This window comes from Phyllopteryx taeniolatus, chromosome 14 (genome assembly GCF_024500385.1).
Source record: "Phyllopteryx taeniolatus isolate TA_2022b chromosome 14, UOR_Ptae_1.2, whole genome shotgun sequence".
NCBI lineage: Eukaryota > Metazoa > Chordata > Actinopteri > Syngnathiformes > Syngnathidae > Phyllopteryx > Phyllopteryx taeniolatus.
In genome coordinates this window covers 14,987,967-15,004,546 of record NC_084515.1, presented here as the reverse complement: position 1 = coordinate 15,004,546, position 16,580 = coordinate 14,987,967, and the positions used below count along the sequence as shown (strand labels likewise).

The following is a 16,580-nucleotide window of genomic DNA, read 5'->3' as shown; positions in this document are numbered from 1 at the left end:
AAAAAAAAAAAAAACAGGAGATTTTGCGAGAATACAAATTGCGGGAATACAAATTGTAATATTATGAGAAATAAAATCATATTACACGAAAAAGGCTCATTTAGCGAGGATAAAAATGCAATTAAATCCTTTAGAACTAAGTTGTAAAATTTTGATATGTAATTTAAGACATTTCTGACAATAATAAAGCCCTAATATTTTGAGAATAACTTCATAATATTACATGGACAAAATTGTTATTTTACAAGAATTATAAATTCTAAAAATTATATTCTAACATTACAAGAAAAAACATCTTTAAATGACAATAAAACTAATAAAATGATGGGGGCCAGAATGTTCCCAATGAGGGCTAAAAATAATAATTTATTTCTGATTCCTGCTTCGTAAATGTGAATACGCTGTGCTTTCTTTGCTCCTCTTGTCAGCAAAGTATGAGATGGACAAAAGAATTTGGGGTAAGGGACGACATCAATTTGGAATTTACGACAGGGAATTTCGTGACTTGTGAAAGTAATCCGCACACTGAGAAAATAATAGCTAGTCGAGGCTTGAAATATTCGGAAAGAAGCACGTTGAAATTGAAAAAGCTTTGTTTTCTTTCGACAAACACAGACGCAGACTTTCCACTCTTTGCTTTGGCATCTGATGTGTCCACGTCCCTTTTTCTTCTTATTTTTGTCGGTCACGGCTCGGAAAAAGGAAAATCTCAGGGAGGAAGCCTGAGCAAACAGTCCGAGCTAAACGCAGGAACATCAGTGAAACTGGCAATTAATTGTGCCGGCTGCGACGTCGACATCGGTGGGAAGATCCTCAGAACCCCGGGCAAAGTGCCCGTTGAATGCACAACAGCCTCGGCCAAGACACACACGAGCAAGTCGGCGCGGCGGCGGCGGGCATTTTGCCATACGGACATCTTTGGGGCCAATTCTGAGCCGCCATGTTGGGCTAAAGTACGTCTTTGCATCTGTGCTGGGGAGCTACAACCACTCCGGTGTTAGAAGACTTTGAACTCAAACAATACGATAATGTTGCGGTGTCCTGAGACACGAGTGAGCCGACTTACACATTTTTCGAGATAAGAGTTGTTGTTTGGGTGATATTTCTTTGTAATTTTTTTGCAAAAATGTTCGAAACGAGTGCTGTATGGCGGCAGTGAACTCAACTCAACTCAACTGACTTCACGACAAGCAAATCGTTAACTCCCACCTGAAGTTTACTGATTTTAAATGATTTTGTCTTTGAATTTGTAACAAATACAACATTTTTAATACATTCATATACAGTAGTAGTTAGCAGGTTTATAGTCCTGCCGGACTTCGTTAAGATCATTAACTTCTTTCAGGGCCAGTTGTACTGGAGCACTGCGCAGCCTATATGCGCTTTAGATGCGGAATTAACACATTTACAGTTTGTTTTAATCAGATCAAGCGCTGGTATTTTATCTACAGTTTCAGCTTTGACGTGGTATGCGATATTTGTATGTGTCGTGAAGACGTGCATCCATTGTTTTGCGCTGAAGCGTGATACTTCCAGATGTGCGTTCTTTCCTCTTTAATGGTGATCATTCTAGAAGATGAGAAGAAAATAACGTGTCTTAATTAAATGGAAGTTGTTTAATGGTTTATAGTTAATGTAAAATCAATGGTAATTTCCATAAATTCATCTTTGGTGTTTTGCATTATTTGTTAGCATGAAGCTAGCAGACTTTTGTTGTTCAATTCTTTGGTTTAGGTGTCAGTTTTACAATGAACTTCAGCAGTCTTTGTACACGCACAGTTAGCCTCCTATTTGGGGAATTGTTTGTTATCTGCCGTAATGCAGTTTTCGGCGATGGCAAAATAGTTACTCTGAAAAGTAGCGATACTGAAAACACGTGGTATGGTATCATTTTTGACAGAGCGGTATCACAGTACTTTTGCTAGTACATGTATGCCATATGCAACGCCATTTATGTGTCTGCCTGTTTGTCCCACAAAATATATGGCTGACGGTGAATCAGCGACTAAAAAAGGGCATTTTACTTGAAGAATACAAAAGCCTAACACATTCACTGCCATTGACGGCTTTAGAAGTCAAATATGCATGTTCACTGGGGACGCTGGCAGTGATTCATTGTATTATTAAATGTCATTTTGGTTATTATCAAGAAACCCATGGAAATGGCTAGAGCTAGATATCAGCTCTCATATTAAAAGCGATTGAGCTATTTTTGTTGTCATCGTTATATTTGTCCAAACAAATGTACCTTTAGTTGCACCTGGCATTAAAAATGATCAAGAAACTGAAGAAACAAGAAGTTTCACTTTTTTTTTTCCATGACTATATTAATTATTTCTATATTTATACATACTTTACTCGTACTTAATACTGTATATTTCAAGCTTTTCTAGCTTTTTTAGTGCGCAATATTCTTGTATTTGACTGCATTTGAATTCTCCCATTGTAAACAATACATTGTGCATTGTGGGGTTTTTTTTCATTGCGTACGGTGCCACGACACTCAAAAAGTGGACCAACTATATAAACAATATACGGTTACATCACACTTTGGGTGTTTTATATCACACCTACAGTATCTGTGTACCGTTATATCACACAGCTCCAACCTTAATTGCGCCATATTTGTTGCACTCCACTCGAGCAATCGTGACGATCTCGCCTCACAACTTAACTTCCTGGCAAATGGACTTCATCAGACTACATCAGCCTGTAAAGCCGAAATCCTCACAGGAAACCGTGACTTATTCTGCTGCATGAATGGCAACAGGTGGATAATCGGGTTCATTGTATTTTCTACCATCTAGTGGAAGAGTACTTAATTGCTCTGCCTGTCAATGTACGGCTGTTTCTAATATTTTGGTTGTAGAGCTATGTGAGAGGTTCAAAATACGAGACACCGCAATACAGCGACCAAACGAGCATTGCTGTCGGAATTCTTGCATACAGCTCTGAAAATTCTCCAGATGTCCCTTAAGGAAATGCCAAGCGAGTGTTTATCTGTCAGTGATGTGTGTCAAGCGAAAGCAGCCTTGGCAGGCGACATCAAAATCACATTTTCCCATCAAGCACATGATTGCTTGTCAGAAGATAAGAGGGGGGGGGAGAAGAGGAGAAGTTCTTACCAGGCAGAAAGTGCAGAGCAGTGAGATGAGAAGCAAATCCGGACTGTGGAGCAGCGCAGTGGAGCCCATCACTGACCTGCTGCAGTCACTTCCTCCAGGGGGTCCTCCCAAAGGATGCTGATGATGCTCGGGTTTGAATTTTTCAAAGAGGAGCGTCCGCACGCTTTTATTTCTTTTTTTGTTTGGTTTTACGCCATCTGGCCTCTTTTGCTGCTCATGATCTGTAATCCAGCCTGGGCTTTTAATTTCCTATCTTCTAAACGTTTATAGGCTCAGCAGTGCTCACTTTATTCTCCCCCCCCCCCCCCCCAACCACCCCCCTCCCGCCCCCAATTTTTTTTTTTTTTGCACGTGTGTCTTTTAAACCCCAACCTTCCCTCCCTTTCTCGTGAAATTACATCCACATGTCAGCACTATTTATGTCGCTCTGCCTTCTGCGGTGGGAAGTTCAAATGAGTCTTTGTAGGGGGAAGAGAAAAATCAACGCTGTATTTTTAGGTCTTTTTGAGAGAGAGAAAAAATCCCCCTCACACTTGGAGCCATGACGCTTTATTCCAGCCACGTCTTCCAAAAGAAACGTTAGTTAAATTACAATTTTTAAAAAAAATGATATATATATATATATATATATATATTTATATATATATATATATATATAATAATGACAAGCCGGGTTGTTAGGGGGTTGCGGGGGGAGGGGGTGTCACTCAAGGTTGTCACCATCCGCGGCGATCGGTGGCGCGGTTCCCCATTCCCCCAAAAAAAGAAGAAAAAAAAAACCACTTTTCTCAATAATTACCACTTTTACGCATCAATTTGCGAGGCGTCATCGCGTCTTCCACAGAATGTATGACGCTCCTCGCGAAAGAAAAATCACAATTTATGTCCCCCCACCACCAAAAAAAAAAACACACACAAAAAAAAAAACCTGACAAAATAAAGAAATATAGAGAATGTCCAAAAACCGGTGGCACGCGTGTAAGAACGTCGCGGTCGTGCGCGCTGCTCACGCGCACAAAACAAAAGTTACGTTTCTCGCTCCAGATGTGTCAGACGGGCTTTTCTCGCAAGTCTCGCTCGGCAACTAGTGAGTGCCTATGTGGGCATGGAAAAGGGGGAGGAAGAGGAGGGAGAGAAGGAGGGAGGGAAGGAGGCAGGGAAGGAGGCAGGGAAGGAGGCAGGTTGCAGCCGCTCATTGGCTTCCGCCCTCTAACGTCGGAGTATAAAAAAAAAAAAAAAAAAAACACGACTCCCCGACGTGACATATTTTCTCAGCCCCTCAAACAAACTGTACATTCAACACATCGCGGAGCCTTGGCCAAACCGCTTACCAGCCCCCCAAACCCCCCCGCCCCTCTTCAGCCTCTCAAAGGGCGCATCTTGTAACTCTGAATTACAGAGACAGAATGCAGAGCCCCCACGTTTAAATCAATCTCTTGATTAGGAATTTTCGTATTAACGCCGAGATTCTGGATTTATTTGCTGAGGAAAAACTGTCACACACACACACAAAAAAAAAAACTTTGGTATAAAAAATGGATATAAGAGTTCTCATGTTATTCTGCTAACAAACTGGAATGGCATAGGAGGCCGTTTGCATTATAGGGAAGCGTATAGCAACCATTAAGAATTGATTAATTGTGTGGTACGATCAGCTTGAGGGAACATAGACTAGAATAATTCCCTATTTTAAATAATAGCCCGTCAATGTGTGAATCGCACCCTCATGGTTGGAGGATCAATCAGCCTGGTGATCGATCAAAGCAAGCGCTGAGGAAAACACCCCCCCCCCCCCCCCCCCCCCGGTCTTAATTAGACAATTAGATATCATCGTGAAAGTCCTGAAAGTCATTCATTACTTTTGGTTCTAAAAACTACAAATGTGCAAAAATAAACACATTTTTAACGTAACAGGCAGGAACATATCGAGCTTTGTTCGTCACATTCTGCTCAGCGAGAATTTCTTTGTCTCGTCTTAAAGTCGAAGGCTAACATCAGCTTAACAAATACAAAGACGCGTTTTGTCGATTTTGGCACAGCGTGGCAGCCAATGGGAAGTTGAGCGACATCCACACAGACTGTCGCTATCACAATCGGGTAGAAATTCTAGCTTGAACTAAACATTGGATTTCATTACAAACATTGAAGTTGGCTACTTCGACTTGTTTTATTAGCTAACCAATTTGACTCAGCAAGTTAAAGTAAGTGGAACATGAAAAATCGTATCTTATTCAAACTTATTTTTGCTCCTAAAATGAACACAATGTTGGATTGGCTCAACAAATCGCAATATTTACCTGACTGAACTCAAACACCCACCTTCCGAGCACTACTAAATAAAACACAACATTTCCCGAATATGCAAAAATGATGGTTAGTGATGCGATGAAAAGAAAATTCCTGACCGAAATCGAAAAGTAAAAAATGAGCAGCACAAGGCAGAAAACCAAAAAGCCAGAAAGAAACGACAATGGCAATTATGAGGAAAACTGCAAGTATGGGTATGACTGCAGAGCTGCCAAGCAGTATAAGTTCACTTCCAGAACTATTTGTCTGAATATCCATATTGCTCTCATTATGTCAAGAACATTACTGCGGGACAATTATTGCAGTGCATCATGTAATAGGATACAAATTATTCTGCATACTATTGAACTGAACAACAACAACTAGTTGTACAATGTACAAAAAGGTTTTTGTATATTACATTTGTGTTCAAAAGTCTGCTAAAGCGGCAATCGGCAAGTAGTAATTGATGTCAAAGACGTATGTTTGAAATGACGCATCTCAACTGTTCTCAGATCTTTGTATGTCGCGGAGGAGCTACATTTAGCCTGGGTTGTTAGCGGAAGGTACAGAGATCCCGCCGCATGTTGTCATATGTTTTTGCTCTGCTTTGTGGCTTTTTGACAAGCTCAAGCTAACCAATGACGGCTGTTTCGTTATTACTTGACAACTGCTATTTTTTACGAGTTTTACGAAGGTGATCCACCCAAATTGCTGGTGCATTTTTTCTAAATCAAATGATCTGTGTAAGTTATTTATTGTTAAGGTTATTGATGTGAGATGAGTTTGAAATGATCTGTTTAGTTTGATCATTTGTTATATTTACATTTAAACTATTAATATTCATGGGGGTGTCAATTTTATATGAATTCATAACCAGTTTTAAAAGACTTGTATGAAAAAAAGAGAGCGTACACATTTTCCACGATCAATGCACAAATCTTAACGGACATATATATATATATATATATATATCAATAAAACAACATGTTCAGGGTCCTGTCAGCAGCATGTGTCGTCATGCACCAAAAAGCAATTTCCAAACATGAGCAGCTATTATGGAAATCACACGGTGGGACCATCACGGCTGTAATGGCTGCAACATTTCACACACACACATTTGACACACTTTGGGGTGCTCTCGAGGTAACGGGTGGGCTGTAGAGTTTGGTCAGCGACTGTGGCTCTGAGGAAAAGTGAGCACCTTGTACTTACGTGTCAGTGTTGTGTGATAAAACTGAGCCTAATGCAAGTATTGACCGCTATACGAGGTGTGTCAGAAAAGTGAAATGGGCAATAACAACCGAATTGGTCTGAATTAGTGACTGAGTGCACTGTTTCATAACAGACTTTCCTTGACGCTCTCATCGGCTGCTTGGTTTTGGTTTTGCTGAGCGGTAGCGTTGACACGGCTTGTGATGGGTTTTTTTCACACGTTCCTCGAAAAGCCACCAAATCAAAAGCAACAAGGGCGTAGACGTATGGAACTACTCCTTGAAGTATTTTTTTTGTGGGGGGGGGGGGGGGGTAATCTTGATAACAATGTCAATGGCTAAAGTAGCAAACGTAATTGCTTGTGCTGTTATGTACTGGCACTACCACTAATGGACTGCTCTTAAATGAATCTTCGAAGGGTATCACATAAAACTTTCAGGGTAGCGCGACACGCAGTCAACGGCACCAGCCGCTTTGGATCCAAGAGGAATACAAATAACGAATCAGAACATAATAACAAGTCATTGTCAGCTGTCGTTTGATGGACATCCAGCAGCAGGAGATGTATGACAGCCATGCATCTGATGAGCAATCCGGACATAGTTAACCATTGTCCTTCATGTCTTCTCATCAACGCCTTCTTCTGGCCGCCACGTCTTCCACAATGCTCAGCACAGCCTAGCCTTCACGTGCCCATTATGGAAAGGTTATTCCTGAGGTGAGGAGATAGAGCAACCGTATGATTGCTGTCATAAACAAACAGCCAGCACGGTGACACGTGACCTTCCATTCTTTTGCTGATTTTCCACAGAGAAGATTGTGGCCCCCGCAGCGTCTGGGAGCACTGTCCAATATGTACGTGAAGAACGGGGTCATTTGAACTGGACTGAACTGCATTGTGCATTTGCGCCGCTGGGACTTAGCAGCCCCATCCCTTAGAACTTAGCAAGACTTGAATACAGAGAAAAAAATGGCCAAAGTCCCACGCCGCACTACGCTAAACTTTCGTTCCTTGACCTCGAAACGAGCGCGTCCCCTTGTTCTTGTATCCTTCCCAATCCCTCGCACTTTTGATTAGTGCCTGTTGTAATGGAAAAGCAACGGAGCGGAGGCCAGGCCAGACCACGCGAGGCCGGGGTAGTACGGGGCCAGGCCCTTCTGGAACTTGTAATGGAAACGCGCCTGTAGTGTAAACGTTGCCTTCGGGCTGGCACACACAAAAAGACAAGCAGGCGGTATCAGTTCCGATTCTGCCCCTTCCCGACCAACGACGTCAAACCCCAAACGATCTTATGTCTTGTAAGATTATCCTATAACACGGAAACGACCGTAAATCCAAATGTCTCACCCAATGTTGTTCTTTTTTTTTTTATTAAGTCTTATTGAGTTGAGATGTCATTGCCATTTAACAAACGGTCCCGCCGGCAAGCTCCTCAACTCACTTGATCATAGTTCTTTGGCAACAAGATGCCAAAAGATGGCGCTAAAGCAATACTTTGACTGGCCTGAGCACACACACAAAAAAAACATGATTTTTTCAGCGAATAATGGAGGATAGAGTCCAATTAAATAGAACAAATATGTGGGGGTTCACTGTATTGGTATACAAGCACTTAATAAGACAATTGTCCAAAATATGGCTGTCGAGTGGTGCGTTTCGAGAGTCACCCATGTTAACAAGTACAGCTGATATTCTCTCTTGAATGCGACTTCATTTTTCTTAGAAGTTCTTTTTCTCTTCCTGACAAAGCTATACAAAGACTTCTTGAATTGTCTCATTTTTTCTTTACTCATTTTGCGAGCTTGTTTTTTAATATGACCGATGCAAATTGGATTGACGTATACAGAGGTTCAGTTGGATGCTTTCAGACTCTGATGAGCAACAAAATGTTGTTTTGTACAGTCTGCGCGGCCCCCTATGAACCAACAAATTGTGTCTTTGAGCATCGTGTTGTTACACAACACTAGTTTGAGTGGCACATTTCAAACTGCGATGGGGGAATTGCATAACAGCGACTAGAGAGGACGCAGCTGCTTCCAAGGTCGTTCAAACAATCGCCTTTGTCGCAGCCCGGAGGAGGCCTTCTTTTCCACACGGCGTGCCAGTGGCACAACGCGGCCCGATCCAGAATAGCGGAGTGTCTTGGATGCTCCGAGAGCTCGAAGGGATGCAGTCGGTCATGCGAACGGCCGCCGGTGTGACGATGACGAGCGCCTGGCGGGTAGGGCGGGAAGCTTTTGCATGCGACGTACGTCGTCTCCGAGTCGGCCGCAGCCTGACGTCCGCACTCGCTGGCTATTTGAAAATAATCAACCACAATACGCATTTGGATCAGCACCAACTTTGACACCTTCATGTGTGACACACACGTCACAGTCAAATTTACTACATAAACGTACTTAATCCCCTATTGGGCTGTCACTATCGAATCTTTTTACAATTGATTCTCTTTGATTATTGATCGAATGAACGAACAATAATCCCCTCACCCCTCACTATTACAATTTGTTGTTGTTTTTTTGCCACGGATGCCGCCATTTTTGCCCAGTCTCTTCCTTCCGGTTGAGTCATGAACACAGATTTGAGGGAGACTTGCAGTTGTCGAGACGTTGTTCTGGGTTCCTTTGTGGCCTCGCTCAACCAAACTTCCCCGGCGAAAGGCAGGAGTTAAGGAAGTTCCGCCTACACGCGCACTCACTCACCCACTCCGCTCGGATCCCCCGACTCGCTAATCCAATCACAAATCTAACAGCGGCAGGTTGTGGGAGTGCAAAGGTAAAATGGCAGCGCCCATGTCTGCTACTTTGGCTCGCCATAGTTTCGCCAAACTCGGACCTTGATGATTTTGATGTATCTTTACATATTTTGTCATTACATTTTAAAATTCGGTTAAAAAAAAAAAAATAATAATAATAATGTTTTTTTAAGTTGAGAGAAATGGCCTGAGACTGGCTCATGGTGGGACATTTTAAAACACCTCTTTTACAAAATGTGATTCCTACAATTCATGTCATTTATTGTATTTTTATTTGTAGAAGACACTTTAATAACCCTACATTTCGTTATATTTAAAAAAAATTAATTTCATGTATTTATTTATAGTGTCTATTAATGCAATTTATATACACACTATGTTTATTATATTATTTTCCACGTCCCCCCCCCCCCCCCCCCCCCCCCTTTTGCCGTGGCTCGTGATGGGACATTTTAAACACCACTTTTTACCTTCCTTCACTTATAATGGGCTGTAAATAAAAAAACAATTACGATCACAAATCTGCACCAAAATCTAAAATCTAAATTTAATCAGGCCCCGTCCCTCTACAAACTTTCAAAATGCACAAGCAAAAAAAGATGCAGTCAATCCACGGCTTATTATAATAATCATTTAATAAATTCATGTTCCGATGCGCTGTCCCTTCAGCTCTGTCGACAGCGAGAGATAAACATAATTTTTTTAGTCCCTAATGCGTATTTAATGGGTATTGCTCCCTCAAGCCAAAATTGTGCTTTGACGCACGGGCAAACAAGCTGAAATTTCTCCATAAATCACAACAATGTGCTACAATGAGCTAAATTGTGGCGACAGGTTGCGCTCATGTTAATGTTTGTTTTCATATCAGCCCGTATATTATATTAATTGCTCAGTTATGCATAAACAAAAGCCAAATGTCCCAATCAAACATTCAATCTATGCACGCATACCCACCTACTCATAGAATTATAGAATTCCAGGCATTTCTTGATTCCAGCGAACCCGCTTTTCCGACATCCATGATGGTGTCAATACCCACTCGGAACTTTGTCCTAAATAGAAACCCAAGGCCATATCCTTTTATAGAGCTGCCACTGTTGTTGGCAGCGTCAGCAGGCATGTAAGGGGTGGAGGTGGCACCTGGGGGCACCAGATAAAGAGACCTCATGGGCCACGGCGAGCCACTTCCAGCTGGAGCGAGCAGCCTCATCTCCTCTTGACAGCGTCTCGCCATGGCCCCAAAGAAGAAGGACGAGCCCGCACCTGTGGCGGCCCCCAAACCGACAGAACCTGAGCGCCCCAAGACCCCCGTGTTCAACCCTTCGTCAATCACGGTAAAAAACAAACAAACTTCCACACAACACTCGTAACTTAAGGGGTTTATTTGCCACAAGTGTTGCCATTGTGGCCATGCAATCACTTTAGTGTGCATAGAAATGAACAACAACTAGCTAGTTCACAAGTGTCAAACTCATGGCCCGGGGCTAGATCCGGTCCGCCACATCATTTTATGTGGGCCGTGTAAGCCAATCATGTGTCAACCTCAATTGTTGATTCTTGTTCAAATCTGGACCAAAAATCCAAATTGTCATATGTAGTTAATAAATAATAAATCGTATTTTATTTAGGGTTACCAAACCCCTTTTGACAGTGACTCCAACAAGAGTTGAACAAATTATTAGCCTATCCAAGACTTTTGATTTCAAAATTAGTTATCCATCAATTTGCTGTGCATATGTAATAATATGATGAAGTGATTAAACATGTCTTTGCTTTCACTGTCATAACGGCTCTCTGAGGGAAACCTTAAGTACAGGGTGGCTCGTGACAAATGATCACTTTGACATGCCTGGACTAGTTGGGGGGGGGGGGGGGGGGGGGGACATAGCATCTATTAATCAAGAAAAAAAAAGTAAACTAATAATAACTAGAAAATGTATGTCACTCAAAATGTTGTGCGAATGCTTAACCATCGTTTCACCAGGCTCGATGTCAAAGAACAAAAAAAAAAAAAGTCCAAATCAAAATATAGGACTGTAACACTGTAACATTGAGATGTATTTAACACAATTGGGGAAAGCATAATAATATCCATTCATAAAAAGTGTTAATGACAATAACTACCAGGGGAGGCAAAAGATACAAAAGACTGGCAGTGAGGCTCCTGAAGAGCATTAGGGACACCCTGTGAATGAGACGCAGTAGTGCACTGCTCTAGTCTGGAGTGAAGCCACACATTACCATATTCATTAGATATGACAATAGCGGACCACCCACGACACATTTATATGAAAATGTATGTGTGTGTGTGTGTGTGGTGGGGGGTAGCTATAGATTTGTGATATCGTCCATATTTTGCTTTGTAAGTATGCGAATAAAGTGCTGCTTTTTTTAGGGTGGGGGGGGGGGGGGGGGGGGGGGGGGGGGGAGTCGAGCTCAGTTTACTGGAGGGTTAACGAGAAAAGGATTAAAGTAATCTGGCTCAAAGTCCCATTTTTACACTCTTTCTGAGATGCCGCCAAACAGGAACGTATGTTGAAGTGACACATCTCGACTGACAGACCGACTTTGTCCAACGTTGGGGAGGAGCTAAGATTAGCCTGGGTTGCTAATGGAGGTTACGGAGAGTTGTCACTGCATGTACACGCAGATTTCCGGTGCATTTCTTTTCTAAATCAAATCATCAGTAAGTAATTTATTATTAAGGGTAATGTTGTATGACGTTTAAGAAATAGTATTTGAACTGTTTTGAGATCATATTTTGTAGTTATTTTCTGTTGAAATTGCGAATATATAGGCAATTGAACATTTTTTGGTTGGGTTGTTTATTACTTGTGGCTTTTTTTACTTTTACGAATAGTTTGAGTTTACTGAATATGTCATTCGTCATAGGTGCTTATTATTGACTTTCAATTAGAACTCAGCCTCGCAAAATCATATTTGTCAACTTTATTTCATATTTTCTTGGCAACCAGGTCCATGTTTAATTTTTTGTGGCTTTTTTCTAGAATTTTTATGATCATTACAATGTAATGTGCACAGTGGACGACTGGCTAGCACATTCTGAGGTCGTGGGTTCAAATCCAGGGTCCGGCCTTCCCGTGTGGAGTTTGCATGTTTTCTCCAGCTACTCCGGTTTCCTCCCACATTCCAAAAACATGCAATACTGTATATATATTCCTTACTTGAAAAATATTTAAGATTATTTTGCATTTTGGTGACTTTTTGTGATTTTCTTTCTTTTTTCTTTTACTCTAATCACTTTCTTTTCGATACTTTTTTAATTTTTTTATTTTGTGATTTTGTGCTGAAAATTGTATTTTATTTTGTGACTAATTTTCTGAAAATTGTTTTTGTCATTTCAATTCATTGCCAGCGGGTTTTTCGAGAATATTTAAGACTCCCCCCCCCCCCCCCTCATTTTATTGATTACTTTCATTTTTATTTTCCATGTATTTTGACAAGTTGCTTTGCGACAAATTGATTTGTATGAAATAACACAGCAGCACGCATGAACTCATGGGCCTCATGTGAACCCCCGACCTTGCTGGAGCCCCCCCGACCCTGCGGTGGTGACACGCGGCACGGTCTAAAATTAAATAGACAGTAGCTGACAGTGGAGCCAAGGTCAGCGACAATGCGCCGCGATGACAGCAGGGCTGCAACTCGATCCAATGAAAGCACGGATGTTGTTGGGGTTTTTTTTCTTACGCCCTTTTTAATCTGATACGTGTGGCCTTTTTTTGTCTCTCCAGCTGGAATTCACCCCCGAGCAAATCGAAGGTATGCTTTTAAGGCCGTCATCTTGCATGCTATTTGTAGAAGAGCGAAGCGGGGCGCTGACTAATCTCATTACTAATGTGCGAAAAACATTGAGACAACAGCTGATCGTCCGGTGTTTCACTGGAAATCGACACATCCATTCGTTTTGAGGCTCCTCCTTTGTCTGTGTAGATTCTCCGACATCCAGGTTAAGGTACTCCACAAAGGTTGAATTGAGCTAACTGGACTCTTGTTTGTTGAAGATGTTTCACTTTCACCTTACAGTGAATTTAGAGATTTGTTGCTAAATGTAAATGGATAAAGAGAATTGCTGAAAACGCATGCCATGCATAAAAATGCATCCTGCCGCTTTAGAGCGCCTTGTTGTTGGCTGTGAGTGTGTGCACATCAACGCAGAGAAAGGCGGAAGAGCGAGGATGGGGGATTTAAAAAAATAAAAAAATAAAAAATGTTGTCCAACATGACAGCCAATGTGTAGAACGGGGCTGCTTAAGAGCGCCTCGTTGTCGGCTGTGAGTGCACGCATGTCACGGAGACAAGGTGGAGGAGCGAGCAGATTTTTAAATATATATTTTTTTTAAGTCCAATTTGACAGGCTGCCTGTGGATTACAGAGAAAAAAAATACCAACTAACTCACCTGCCGGGCGAGATTTCACCGTTCACAAAAATAGACTCCGTAGTGATATGTAGGCAAAAGATACAAGAGGAAGTAGCATCCCTTTTTCAGCAGGGCGTGGTTTCGTTCATTCAGTGGACACGCCTACATCATGCGAGGCCACAGACAAGTGCTTGATTTTTGACAATTTTGAAGACTCATTTTGGCAATTTATTTAATCCTTCAAATTTGCCAGAGTTGTTAACATTTTTCTCCGTGCTGTGTCAAATTTAGAAGACGTTTGTTGACTTTACAGAGACTTTGAAGTGTGGAGTCTCCCTATGTATGTCTCTGGTGGGTGTTTGCTGTCGTCGAAGCGACCGGTGAACGTTCGTTCGTCTCCCTGGCAGCAAAACATCTTATTAGCGGTCCCTCTTCCCGTGAAATGAGACAATCTTTCGGGGAGAGATGTCAGATGAGATGCGACGGCGCAGTCATCCTCCTGTTTAAAGAGGGCCTTTTTAGTTTGACATGGATGGAAACCAGTAGGCCTCCCAATCTAGAATTTTGACTTCGCTGTCCGCAAAGGAACGGCCGTCATTTTCAAATGCAAATGGAAGAGGATAAATCAAAAAGAAATATCACGCTGGCTTCTGCATGGTTTTGGTTGATGCGTAGTCACTTTAATGTGATTGATTTTTTTCTCTCAAACAGACTTCAAAGACGCATTCCAGCTGTTCGACAGAACTCCCAACAGCGAGATGAAGATCACCTACGGCCAGTGTGGCGATCTCATTCGAGCTTTGGGACAGAATCCCACCAACGCCGAGATCATGTACGTGCTCGGGAGGCCCAAACCTGAAGGTGTGTACATAATTGTCCTTACATTTTGGCAAGGATCTGGATAAATGTGCTCTTGATTGAGTGCAAGTGTGTACCTAATAAAGTGTCCTCCGCCGCAGACATGCAGTCCAAGATGCTGGACTTCGAGGAGTTCCTTCCCATCCACCAGCACATCTGCAAGGCCAAAGACCGGGGAACTTTCGAGGACTTCGTGGAGGGCCTGCGGGTGTTCGACAAGGAGGGTAACGGCACCGTCATGGGCGCAGAGCTGAGACACGTCCTGGCCACGCTGGGTAAACATCATCATTTCGTTGTCATCTTATGCAGTCATGTCATGAGGAGGAGTTGACAGTTTTGGGGGTCTTTTAGGTGAAAAGATGCGAGAGGACGAGGTGGAGCAGCTGATGCAGAACCAAGAGGATGCAAACGGATGCATCAATTATGAAGCTTTTGTCAAATACCTCATGGCTTCTTGAAAAAAAATTATAATCATTTCAGAGTCATTGCCCATTGTGGGGTTTCCTACTTCAGTTCACTGGGAAAAACAACATCATCTTAAGTGTGAATATCATTCGATATGTCCAAAGATTATCGATAAAGTTTTCCCTGTTCATAATGTAAAGCAGAGAAGAAATAAAGAACATTTGAAATAAATACGTTACGTATGAATGTGTAATTGTTTCTACTTACCTGCACTTTGCTTTTGGGTATGTATTCTCTCCCCACCCCCATTCCAGTCTTTAGTTAATAAAGACAGCAATAAATATACTGGAATTAAAAATGACAAAATATTTTATATTTAAAAATAAGAGTTGTATTATCATGAAAGTAAAATGATACTTTCAATTTTAAAATTACAATACTGATTTATTTCAATACAATTATACAAACATTAAATTATTCAAAATTATTAAATTATAATTTTATAATGACAATAGTGTTTTATTTTTTCTTAAAAAACAAAATATAGCAATATTTTAAAGATTCTAACTATATACTACTTCTATTAAGATTTTCCTTAGCCGAATAGCATCGTTGCCATCGTTGTCATGTTTGAATATTTTCGGAAAACGCTAAACACAATTTTTAGTAAGTACATTGGAATTTTTATTGCTTTAATAACAGTAAGTAAAAATAACTAAGGCATTTATCCTATTAGGGTAAATGTGGTATAATATGCTATACAATAAATAAAGACAAATCTTAAATATGAAGCTTTTTTTTTTTTTTTTTTTTACATAAAAGGATTCCACATTAATCCATTTTCTCAACATGTATTTATTTTAAATATAATTTATACATACATATATAATGAACATCAAAACATTTTAATATAAATTATAATAAATGCTTTTATTTAAAAAAAATAATTCATCATAGGAATATTAAAACAGCTTTTTCAATGCACATTACATTAAATTATCAGATGGTAGATTATTATTAATACAACAGAATTTCTAATTTATAAAGACATTTCTATCATTCTATTTTTTCGAATACATTAGTACTGTACAATTGGAAATGTAAGGTAAATTTGTATTTTTTTTAAGTTGTAACTGTAATCTTTGGCCACATGAGAGCGCTGTCGTTCAATTTCATTTCATCTACTTTTTTTTTTTACACAAAGTGACAGTATGTATTTTCGTATGCTAGCATTTTACAGTCAGTCTTCAATACTGTATATGTGAAACAAACAGAGGGCCGAAATTACTTTTTCAAGAAGGATGACAGTCGAATTTCAGCAGAGTTGATTACATATACGATAATTAGAATTTCAAGAAAGCTATAAAATGAATTATAAATACAACCCCAATTCCAATGAAGTTGGGACGTTGTGTTACACATAAATAAAAACAGAATACAATGATTTGCAAACCATGTTCAACCTAGATTTAATTTAATACACTACAAAGACAAGATATTTAATGTTCGAACTGATAAACTGAATTGCGTTTAGGAAATAATCATTAACTTAG

The 16,580-nt window shown here is 40.6% G+C and overlaps 2 protein-coding genes across 2 annotated transcripts in view; one reads left to right on the top strand and one right to left on the bottom strand.

Annotated features, from left to right (window-relative positions):
- Positions 1-3,417, bottom strand: part of pth1r (parathyroid hormone 1 receptor) — a 39,652-nt gene extending 36,235 nt beyond the window's left edge. Inside the window, exon 1 of the mRNA XM_061798155.1 lies at positions 3,126-3,417. Within this exon, the coding sequence (XP_061654139.1) occupies positions 3,126-3,194 (69 nt within the window). The 5' untranslated portion in view covers positions 3,195-3,417. The remainder of the gene's footprint in view (positions 1-3,125) is intronic.
- A 7,129-nt stretch (positions 3,418-10,546) lies between these two features.
- myl13 (myosin, light chain 13) lies at positions 10,547-15,258 on the top strand. The gene is made up of 5 exons (XM_061797813.1): positions 10,547-10,716; positions 13,138-13,165; positions 14,476-14,625; positions 14,724-14,897; positions 14,974-15,258. The coding sequence occupies exons 1-5, from the start codon at positions 10,615-10,617 to the stop codon at positions 15,078-15,080; spliced, it is 561 nt and encodes a 186-aa protein (XP_061653797.1). The 5' UTR covers positions 10,547-10,614; the 3' UTR covers positions 15,081-15,258.
- Positions 15,259-16,580: the final 1,322 nt, after the last annotated feature.

What these genes read in the sequence shown, in the direction of transcription:
- myl13 (XM_061797813.1), top strand. Translation starts at nt 10,615, where the DNA reads ATGGCCCCAAAGAAGAAGGACGAGCCCGCACCTGTGGCGGCCCCCAAA. An exon ending in CACCCCCGAGCAAATCGAAG is followed by an intron (nt 13,166 to 14,475) that starts GTATGCTTTTAA and finishes TCTCTCAAACAG; the next exon opens with ACTTCAAAGACGCATTCCAG. An exon ending in ACACGTCCTGGCCACGCTGG is followed by an intron (nt 14,898 to 14,973) that starts GTAAACATCATC and finishes GGGGTCTTTTAG; the next exon opens with GTGAAAAGATGCGAGAGGAC.